Source organism: Hemitrygon akajei, chromosome 6 (assembly GCF_048418815.1).
Source record: "Hemitrygon akajei chromosome 6, sHemAka1.3, whole genome shotgun sequence".
Taxonomy (NCBI): Eukaryota; Metazoa; Chordata; class Chondrichthyes; order Myliobatiformes; family Dasyatidae; genus Hemitrygon; species Hemitrygon akajei.
In genome coordinates, this window is record NC_133129.1 from 126280561 (window position 1) to 126292614 (window position 12054).

The 12054-nt window shown below is 40.3% G+C and overlaps 1 protein-coding gene across 1 annotated transcript in view; it reads left to right on the top strand.

Moving 5' to 3' along the window:
• LOC140729448 (N-acetyl-beta-glucosaminyl-glycoprotein 4-beta-N-acetylgalactosaminyltransferase 1-like) overlaps nucleotides 1-12054 on the top strand; it is an 813083-nt gene that overhangs the window by 674620 nt on the left and 126409 nt on the right. Inside the window, exons 10-11 of the mRNA XM_073049203.1 lie at nucleotides 1361-1501; nucleotides 10938-11047. Coding sequence (XP_072905304.1) covers nucleotides 1361-1501; nucleotides 10938-11047 — 251 coding nt within the window. The remainder of the gene's footprint in view (nucleotides 1-1360; nucleotides 1502-10937; nucleotides 11048-12054) is intronic.

Consider the following 12054-nt stretch of genomic DNA (forward strand, 5'->3'; position numbering starts at 1 on the left):
CTCCCCAGGTGCTCACTGTTTGAGGTACCACAATATATGGGCACTTGGACAAGGTGGCTGGAAAATGTAGGGTGCTATAAAACTGGGTGATATAATGGCTCTGCCAACACACCCAACAATGTTTATATTGTATGATAAATTGGAAAGAGTGTCACTGGACTCCCAATAGTGATGTAAGGGAAGTATGGCCTTCCCCACCCTTCATGTGGACAAGGTAGCTAAATCTGTCGGGATCTATCAGGCTATACCTATACCATCCCAGCCCTCAGGATAGAAGAGGAAGGTCTTTACCTTTCAGTCAGAGCCTAGCGTGGGTGAAGCAGTTATCTAAGAAGGTTCAAAGGGTACAATGGAACTCTAAACAAGGATGACCATCCAGCACCTTATTCCCACTCCTCCATTGATTACATCACTGCCTCACATTCCTGTGCTCCTCATCCCCCAATCTATCCAATTTAGCTCTAAATATACTTAATGCTCCCATGAAGCAATAACTCAGATGATAGAATTAAATTGAGAACACAGGACTTGCAACAAACAAGCTTAAGCAGGATGTAATAGATCTCCCAGGGATCTCCCAGACTTTTATAACCATATAACATATAACCATATAACAATTACAGCACGGAAACAGGCCATCTCAGCCCTTCTAGTCCGTGTTGAACGCTTACACCTAGTCCCACCTACCTGCACTCAACCCATAACCCTCCATTCCTTTCCTGTCCATATACCTATCCAATTTTTTTTGAATGACAAAATCGAACCTGCCTCTACCACTTCTACTGGAAGCTCGTTCCACACAGCTACCACTCTCTGAGTAAAGAAGTTCTCTCTCATGTTACCCCTAAACATTTGCTCCCTAACTCTCAACTCATGTCCTCTTGTTTGAATCTCCCCTACTCCCAATGGAAAAAGCCTATCCACGTCAACTCTATCTATCCCCCTCATAATTTTAAACACCTCTATCAAGTCCCCCCTCAACCTTCTATGCTCCAAAGAATAAAGACCTAACTTGTTCAACCTTTCTCTGTAACTTAGGTGATGAAACCCAGGTAACATTCTAGTAAATCTCTGTACTCTCACTATTTTGTTGACATCTTTCCTATAATTCAGTGACCAAAACTGTACACAATACTCCAAATTTGGCCTTACCAGTGCCTTGTACAATTTTAACATTACATCCCATCATTTGGTTTGGTCACTGTTGGAGAAGTTTATTACCGTGAATTCTCTTGAGCATGCCTCTCAGAATATGACTGAGCACTTTAGTTGTAAATAGCCTCCATGTCGTATGCCCTCAATTCTACTTTGTGCAGTTCCTCCCTGGCGCTGAGTGTGAAAATTTCTTTTCTAACCATAGAGGAGTCTTCATTGAAGATGAACAGTGTGGATCACATCCCACAAACCCTTGCGAGTCATGGAGGAGGTCGAAAACTGCTGCACAGGGAGCTACATGCAGCAGACATGCTCAAGCCCGATCCCAGGGACACTTTCTTCCTGAGTGAGTCCTGTTTATGTTGTCAGTATCTCGGTCCAATACAATGTCAGTTGGAATCCATGTATCTTTCAGCAAGGAGTTAATGAAAAATCTGTATGAAAAGCAGTTGGCTCATCCAATTTCTTGTGTTGCTGGCAAGATAAGTCATTTAATGTGTGAATCAGATGACAACCATTTAACAATATCCAGATTACATAAAAACAATGTGCCTGTGTCTCTGTGATGTAAGGAGACAGGAGGAATCTGAAATTACATGAATAGGTCACCATTACCTCAATGACACCCTCACACTGCCTTTCCATTTGTCCTTTGGCCCTCTGCCAAAGTGCAAATACATTGCTTTCAGTTTTCTCATAAGGTACTTTATGAGAAAGGTTATGGAGATTGTGTAGAGAGTGCTGTTCTATGCCTTGTAAACTAGAATGACTGTAACAATTGAAATGGTTATAACAACTGTAGTTAAAGTTTATTTATATCTTTTCTATAGTCTACACTTAAGCAATATTTTTTCAGCTATATTCTAACAGCTTGTACAATGATTTGAAATGATGATTGCCAAACAAAAACCAGGCGAATGGAAATTGTACTTTGCCCAAGAGAGCATTTTACACAGCAAAATGTAAGGTGGGATTGGGAAGTGCAAACAATAGCACTGACCTTCCACCACACCCAGCGCCTCTTACAGCTTGTTCTTCCATGAATCTCTGCCATTATGAAGGAGAGAGCTTGAGAAAGAGGTTAGTTGTTTCACAGATGAGGAACCGGTTTATTAATGTGGCCTGTACTGAGATTCAGTGCAGAGCTTGTCTTGCATACTGTTCATACAGATCAAATCTCTACCCAGCACATTGAGGTAGAATAAGGTAAAACAATAACAATGTGGAATAAAGTGTAACTGCTACAGGTAACAATATGGTGCAGGCTAGTTTGTGAGTTCGAGTTCATCTTATTGTACCAGGGAACCATTTAATCGCTTTGTAACATTGGGGTAGAAGCTTAGTATTAACTGTATTCACTGTTTACGTATAGGAGGATATAGTGTGGATTGTAGCTCTGCATTGGTATGCTTTGCAGTAGATGTTCTGAAAGATAACAGAATTGATGTACCTGTATTAGTTACCAGTATACATCGTATTCAGTCACGCTCTTGTTTAATGAGATTAAATGCTCTCCAGGCTTCAGTGCAATGAGGCCTACTGTTTGGAGTTGCTGGTAATGCTGTATCCTAGGGAATATTTACAGCAAAATAATAATATTGACATTGACTCTGGGTGTTTAAAGAAAACACTTCAATTTATCCAACACCTATGTCCAACAACGGGTGATAGATTTCTTCCATTCAATACTGTTCCTTTACATCATTTTTTCAGCTGTTGTAATTATGTGTTTTAAACTTAAAAGTACATCTGTTTGTCATTGAGGTAAATGGGTAAATGTTAATGTTATCATCCTATGTTCCACTGAAACAAAAATCTTAAAAATGTAATGCCCATCAGCCCAGAAGCTAACTTGGTAACTGATTAGATGTGTTAGGTGAAGACAAGCTGCTGAAGATATGATGGCAATTAAATTGCCAGCAGGTTAACACTTGTTTTTTTTGTCTACAATGCCATGCAGCAGAGCCATGACAGAACTTACACCGTTACTTGAGCTACTGACTTTCTAGTTAATGTGCAATTTGACTGAAGATTTGTTTGTAAATTGTCATACTAAAAGTAATGTATGGTATTCATAAAATCTATAAAATGAAGTGACCATAGCAATTAGGAACTGCAGTTTCTCATACACTCTACTTGCTTTTGAGATATCACTCACCAGGTAATGTAATATTTTCCCACATACTCTACTGCTCTCTGTAATTGTGTCTGACATGTCCTACACCCTTAATTGTAAGAGTATCTGACATCGCCTACACTGCTCACTATAACATACTCCGACATTGCCTATACTGATCACTGCAACCTTGACATCCCCCTCATGCCTCACTAACTCTGGCATGATCTTCGCTGCTCAGTGTAATATTCTATATATGTTCAATCTACTTCTCTACTGCTAATTTCTGTCAGACTATAATATGCCTTAGGCACTGCTTAACATGTTGCTCTCTGATATTTCTATAGTCCCTGTAACATTCTGTACTATGTCATGCCATTTTTTGCTGGTAACTTTCCCTACCAGACTAACAGATTGATTGTCTAACACTTTGGTAAACTGTGTACTGTTCACAGTGCAGATTATAGGGATTATCTCAATAGTGTCCAAAATAAACACCCTGAGAAAATATATAATGCTCATTCCTTTGTATGCCCTGCCTTGCTTTTTTTGCACACTGCAATAATCCCTATATATGTTCTGCACTGCTCACTGTAACACACTCTAGAGAAGGACAATAAATGCTTGGATTTACCTGTGCCACTTGCACCATAAAAAAGTGAATTAAAAAATCTTACACAGTTTGCAGTAACCCCTGTATATTAGTCTTCTCATTCTGTATTCTACTCTGTGCACTGTAACACTGTAAGACCCTATGTGTTCAAATACACTAAATGTTACACTGCTTCATAACATCCCTTGTATCCTGCCACATTCACAGAATATATCCTACATTGCATACTGTGACACTCTATATCTTAGACTGCTCACTGTAATACTATATATTCAACCATGTTCATTGTCACATTCTGTCTATAAAACTATATATCCTACTTAGCTCTCTGAAACCATGCACACAATGTCACTGTGACTGAGGCACTGTGTGTTCTTTGATATTCACTCGAATAAAAGCTGAAGAAGACGGCACCAGCGGACAACGTGGCCAACAGTGACGTCATTCAGACAGATCTCAAAACTACTTTGTTTGCTTCTTATTTCATATGTGATTCTGCTACTAAACTGCATGTGATTGGAACCTGTGATTTACATTTTGACAGCGTGTTTTCAGGCTGATTAAACGATCTGGCACTTTGATGTCTCTGAAGGAGTTTCGTGAGGTTTGGGGTGGGGAGAGGAATAAGCAGGCCACGAAGCCTGGAGACCACGATCATCTGCATTTCTCACGAATTTCAGCAAGAATGAAATCAACGAGAATGAGAGTGGAAGGCGAGTGGGTGTTCAGCACCATCCGCCTGCATTTGGCTGGTCTCTCTCTCCCCCTCTCGCTCACTGCTTCTGGAGGAAGGTGCCTGTGTTTGACCAGTCCGTCTCTCTATCTCCCTTTCAGTCACTGGTGCCAGAGCTTTGGGTCTTGGGCAAGGTTTAATCAATGCAATTTGTGGATTGATTTCAGCTGTTATAAATACATCTGTTTCTACTTACTCCTTTTTTATTGCTATTTTGTGCAATTTTGATCGAGGCTGACTGAATCTGTGGCCTGCAGTCAATGAATGACATAGCACTAAATTGAACTGAACTGAACTGAACTGAATATTTGTAGACTGAAGGATTCTGCAGTTCGATGTCTTATATTCTGTGTTTGTTTACTTGTTTTTTGCCTTTTCTTTTTTTTTAATGCATCTGTGTGTTTGATGTTTTCTTTGAATGGGTTCCATGGTGCTTCTTTGTTTCATGGCTGTCTGTGGGAAGATGATCTCAGGATTGTGTAATACATACACACTTTGATAATAAATGTACTTTGAACTTTGAATAGATTATACAATCTTAATATAACTCACAGGTACAATGCAAGTTATAGAGGCTAGTTTGAATAATGTTTAAATAAAAAAGTACATTAATCATGAGCAAAGGTTGAACATTAAACTGTAGTTACTACTTTAATACTCATTATCACTAATTCAATTAGTTTCATGTATTAGCTCTCCAGAGTACCAGTTAAACAATAATTGTATGCTTTCGGTAATAACCTGGAGGGAGTTAAGATGGAACATATATTTAAGAAAATATCAGCAATTTTGGAGAAAATAAAAAGAAATTAAACTTTAAATTCTTTCAAATCAAACATGCCATTCTGTAGAGCAAAACATTGCAAATTTCAGAAAACTAAAATAAAACCAGAAAATATTCAACAGATCAGGCAACACCTGTAGAGAGAGAAATGAGAGAGAAACAAAAGTTTGAAGTTCAAAGTAAAATTTATTATCAAAGTACATAAATGTCATCATATACAACCCTAAGATTCATTTTCTTGTGGACATACTCAATAAATCTATAAACTAATAACCATAACAGAATTAGTGAACAACTCCCCCCCAACTAGTGTGTTCAACCAGAGTGCAGAACACAACTGTGCAATTACAAAAAGAAAAAAGTAATAATAAAAAAACAATAAATATCAAGAACATGAGTTGACGAGTCTTTGAAATTGAGTCCATTGGTTGTGGGAACTTTTCAATGTGGGACAACTGGAGTTCAGTGAAGTTATCTCCTTTGGTTTAAGAGTTTGATTGATGGTTGAGTGGTAGTAACTGTTCCTGAACCTGTTGGTGTGAGTCTTCTGGTTCCTGTACCTTCTCCCTGATGGCAGCACCAAGAAAAGAGGATACCCTGAGTGGTGGGAATCCCTGATGATGGATCTTGCTTTCCTGTGACAGCATTTCATGAAGATGTGCTCAATGGTTGGGAGGGATGGATTTACCTGTGATGGATTCTGCTGTACCCACTACTTTTTGGAGGATTTTCCGTTAAACAGCAATCGTGTTTCCATACCAGGCTGTGATGCAACTAGTCACTATACTCTCCAGTACGTATCTATAGAAGTCTGTCGAAGTCCTAAGGAACTAGCGGCACTGCCATGTTTTCTTCATAATTGCACTTAATTGCTGGGCCCAGGACAGGTCCCCCAAAATAATCAACACGTACAAACAAGCTCGATGAACTCAGCAGGTCGGGCAGCATCCGTTGAAATGAGCAGTCAACGTTTCGGAACGTACAAACAAGCTGGATGAACTCAGCAGGTCGGGCAGCATCCGTTCACGTCCAAAATAATAACACCTAGGAATTTAAAGTTGCCGATCCCCTCCACCTCTGATCCTGTAATGAAGACTGGCTCATGGACCTCTGTTTTCCTTCTCCTGAAGTCTATAATTAACTCCTTGGTCTTGCTGACATTGAGTAAGAGGCTGTTGTTATGGCACCAGTCAGCCAGAGTTTCAATCTCCTTCCTACATGCTGATTCATCACCAACTTTGATACGGCCTATGACAGTGGTGTCATCAGCAAGCTTGAAAATGGCATGGAGCTGTGCTTAGCCACACAGTCATTAGTGTAAAGTGAGTAGAGCAGGGCACTAAGCACACAGCCTTGTGGTGCACCTGTGCTGATGGAGATTGTGGAGGAGATACTGTTGCCAATCAGAACTGATTGGGGTCTGCAAGTGAGGAAATCCAGGATCCAATTGCATTTGGAAACATTGAGACCAAGGTCTTGGAGCTTATTGATTAGTTTTGAGGGGATTATGGTATTGAATGCTGAGCTGTAATCAACAAAGAGCATCCTGATGTATGCACCTTTGCTGTCCAGATGTTTCAAGGTTGAGACAAGAACCTATGAGATGGCATTTGTTGTGGACCTGTTGCTCTGGTAGGCAAATTTGTGTGAATCTAAGTCACTTCTCAGACGGGAGTTGATATGTTTCATCACCAACCTCTCAAAACACTTCATCACTATGGATGTTAACGCTACTGGGTGATAGTCACTGAGGCAGGTCACCACGTTCTTCTTGGGCACCGGTATAATTGAAGCCTTCTTGAAACAGGTGGATACCACACACTGATGAAGTGAGAGGTTAAAGATCTCAGTGAATACTCATCATCGGTATTTATTACACAGCCAGGTACCCCATCTGGCCTGGATTCTTTTCATGCGTTCACCTCCTGAAGACTTCTTGCACATCGGCTTCAGAGGCTGAAATTATAGGATCATCAGGGAATGAGGGAGTTCATTGGTTTGATGTTCAAAGCAAGCATAGAAGGCATTAAGTTAATCTGGAAGCGAAGCCCGCTGTCACCTAAGTCACTTGATTTAACTTCTAAAAGTGCTAGTATTCGAATAAGACATTTTATCAATTCCCTTTAAAGATCATTGATCTGAAACTGTTTACACTTTCTAGTTCAAACATGCTATCTTGCTTCCCTCTTAGTCTTAATCTTTTAGTATTGTAGAACCGTGACAGAATTCATTGCAGAATAAGTAATTTAGTCCAAGAAGTCTAATCTAGCTCTTACCTGGGGCAACTTATCAATTCTATTTCCTTCCTCTCCAGTCCACTCAAAATCAGGCTGATGACCTTTCGTGGCCCGTGGTACTTCACTGAAGCCACATCTGGGGTGATTTGTACAGTTGTTTTCAGAAAGCTGGGAAAAGTGCAAGGAAGGTTTACGAGAACGTTGCCAGGCCTTGGAGGGCCTGAGTTACAGAGACTTCTTTCCTTGGATCGTGGGAGAGTGAGGGGCGATTTTACTGAGGTGTATAAAATCATGAGAGTCATAGAGAGGGGGAATGCACACACTCTCTTTTTCCCCAGATAAATGAAATCAAAAGTTAGAGGACATAGGTTTAAAGTGAGAGGATAAAGGTTTAAAAGAGAAATGAGCGATCACTTCATAACAAGGGTGGTACCTATATGGAGTAAGCTGCCAGAAGATGTGGTTGAGGCAGGTATAATAATAAAAAAGCATTTAAAAGACATTTGGACAGGTACATGGATAGGAAAGGTTTAGAGGGATGTGGCCCAATGGGAGTAGCTTAGATGGGCATTTTGGTCGGCATGATCAAATTAGTTCAAATGGCCTGTTTCACTGCTGTATGATTCAGTGACTTATATAGCACTGACAATACAATTTGCCCTTCAGAAAACAGTCTAAGCTGTCTTTTGCCAGTCCATGATTGTGTAAGTGACAGTTCAGGAGGATTGTTTCAGAATGGATTATCCCAGCTTCAGCAGTAGTAAGGTTAAATTCCTAGCTTGTAATTGTCAGGTTTATTTTTCTCCCCTTAAATGAGTAGGGATATAGCAGTTCTCCTACCACCTTTTCGAAATGAAAGGAGCCTGGAGAGTTGAACAAATGATTATTCCTTTACTTTTACCTTCATGTATCCTCTACACATTTTAACAGGAAACATCCTCAGTGATGTTGTAGACGTTAGAGCAAAAGGCAAACATTCAATAGTTCTGCATATGAGTAGTCCTTTTTATGAGTTGAGGAAATCAACTCCACTATATCGTCTTGCCTGTACTTTTGCTTATCCACAAAGGAAAACAGACCCCAAGGTACCCATATATCAAAATCCCTAACAAGCCCAAAGTGACATTGTTTCAGTCATATGCATTGATCTTAATAGAAAACATGTACACATGAGATTCCCTTGTAGGTTTGCCAATATTTAGTAGGGCAACCTGCACTGCCTTTCATCAAATTTTAAAATCTGCAAGAACTTTGGAAGGCACAGTACCATCTTATGCAGTTTAACAGAATTTTTTTTATCATTTGCTACCTTCATCAGGTTGGATACTGTGTGATTTGACTCATGCGTGTCTCATAAGAGCTATCCTTCCTCTCAGTTTAGGCTGTGGTGGATGCTGGGTAGTATTGCGGGATCTTTTGGGGCCACGTGTCTTGTATTGTTCTGACTGGATTGTTATTTCTCTGGGCTTCCTTTCCAATGCAGTACCTCTGGCAATTCCACCATGGTGAAGCCTGGCATTTATCAGATAAAAACTGAGCAGTAACGTCAGCAGTCTGGAAGTTATGAAAACAATTCTGAGACACAGGTTAATGTACTCTTGGAAAGACAAAGATTAGTCAAAGATAATCAACTACAGTATGTTTTAAGGGTCGATCCTGAGTAACCAATTTGATTGAAGTTTTTGAAGAAGTGTATTGATGAGAGTGGTGTCACATGTGGTCTAGGTGGACTTCACTAAGACCTTTGACAATATCTCACTACTTGGAGAGTGGCCCAAAAAATTAGAGCCCAAGGATTTCAAGGCAAGTAGGAAAATTGGATCCATATTTGACTCAGTACTAGGAAGCAGAGGGTCATGGTGGATTGTGATTGAAGCCTGTGTCCAAAGCTGTATCACAGGGACTGGTGCTGAATTATTACAGGTGTTGCATATTTAAACTATTTGGATTTGATTGTTAAACCTATGATTAATGTTTGTAGCTGTCACAAAAATTGATGGTTGTGGGATGTTAAAAGTGGTAGGCTCAGGTTATAGAAATATATTACAGGACATAGGAGAAGAATTAGGACATTCAGCCCATCGAGTTTGTTCACCATTGTATCTGGCTGATTTATTGTCCCTCTCAACCCCATTCTCCTGCCTTCTGCTCATATCCTTTGATCATTGTCCTAATCTTTACAAGTCCTTCTGCAGATTCCCTGTTTCCTCAACACTACCTGCCCCCTCAGCTATCTTGGTATTGGCCGCAAACTTGGCCACAAAGCCATCAATAGTGATTGGTAGACAAGGCTGACAGACCAATAGAAGATGGATTTAATCCTGAAAAGTATGAATAGATTCATGCACTAGGACACACACATGGTAGGGCACGTGGGAGTTGTGATGAGTACTGAGATCTTCGTGTATGAGTCCAAGAATCCTTGACTGTGGTAGCGGAGGTAGAAAAGATGGTAACACATATATCAGGGATATTAGCTTTTATTAATTAAGGCATAGAATGTAGGAGAAGAAAGGTTATGAAACATTTTTTTTATAAAATATTGGTGTCTACAACGTGAGAACTATACTCAAGTTGCCAAGCGCTAAGCGCTAGAAGGAAACAATTGCAGAGGAGACTCAGCAGGATGTTGCCTCCGTCATGAGGAGAGGCTGCAGAGGCTGCTTGCTCTTCTTGGAGCAGGGAGGCTGCACGAGGACTTGATTGAAGTTAATGAGGGAAAGCAGGATGGTAAGTAGTGAGAACCCTTTCCACATGCCAGAGGTGTATAAGTCCAAATGATTTAGGGTAAGGGGTAGTAGCTTCAGAGGAGATCAGAAGAAGGAGTTCTTTATCCTGGCGGCTGGAATCTGGAACACACTGCCTGAGGGAATAGTGGAGGCAGGTAATGCCAAAACACCTAAGAAGTATCTAGATGAGTATGTGACTTGCCAAGATACTCAAGGCTATGGACCAAGTGGTAAATGGAATTGATGATTGGAATGGACATGGTAGGCCAAGTGCCTGTTTCTGTAGATGAGTCTGTGAAGGAAATTGCATGAATTGTAAGTAGCAAACTCCCCCCCCCCCCCCCCAACACACACACACACACATGCACATACAAGTGCACAGACAAACACAGGCACATAGAAGTAGATGCACAAAGACAAACTGCACAGGCAGATGCACACATATGCAAAAATGTGGACACACACACAACAGGTGCACAGGCACAAAGTGACACACATGCAGACATGCAAATGCCATTTTTGCTTATTTGTGGTTCTCGAATATAAATGGGCCTGTCTTTCTCCTTCCAGCTCCACCAATAGATCCATCACGGGTGAAACACGTTCTCCCAACCTGTCTATACTTACCAACTTACATCGTGAAGGACTTTCCAATTGCCCGTTATCAAGGACTCCAGTTTGTAAGTTTGATGCTCATTTTCTGCTACTATGACCCAGTTTATGTGAAGATTAACCTGTTTGTTTTCTGAGTGAATGATAGCTCTGCCAGATCCCATTTTGATGATTAAAATCTAATCCAGTTACCATCTGAAGGAAATGTCAATCCTTAATTAATTTCTTTCCAATATGTTTCTGTGCACACAAAACCGTTTGCAGTAATGGACAAAATTGCAGTGTGATTGATCTTCCTATTGATGTTATGGGTTTTGTTAAACAGCAAGTGTTGGGTAGGAAATAGAGGCAGTTATTAAGTTAATGAAAGTCAAGTTACTGCAGAAGCTGGAAATTTCAAATGAAAACAGAAAATGCTAGAAACATACAGCATCCGCAGAAGGAGATGGAGCGTTAGCATCTGAGGTTGAAAGCCCTGCATTAAATTAGTCGGTTCTGTTTGTGTGAATGTTGGAAAGGCTCAAATTATCTGTATTTCTGCCTTTATCCCCTCCTGCAGTGTTGGTTTTTTAATAACTCTACCCTCTGTTTTTGATAAGAGCGCCACAAAGAATTTTAGAAGCAGATAATACATGCTTGGTATAATTGTCATTGGCATTATACCTGACTAATTTCCTTAGAAAAACTTTCTCTTATAAATATAGGAAACTAATGGGAAGCAGGCCTCACATAATATCAAATTGCTCTTTACTACAGTGGTTGCTTTCAATTGTAATAATTATTATATTGGTGGTAAATGATGCAGGTATTTTCTGTCAGCTAGATCTACAGAGGGAGGTACAATAAATGTTTTGGTGTTAGTTAAGGGAGCACCTCAAACAAAGTGCTGGAGGAACTGAGCAAGTCAGGTAGCATCAATGGAAATGAATAGACAGTCGATGTTTCAGGCCTAGATCTTTCATCAGGACAGAAGGAAGGAGAAAGATTCCAGAGTAAAATGGAGGGGGAGGGGGGGGGAGAGGCTAGCTGGAACATGAAAGGTGAAGCCAAGTGGGTGGGAAAGGTCAAGGGTTCA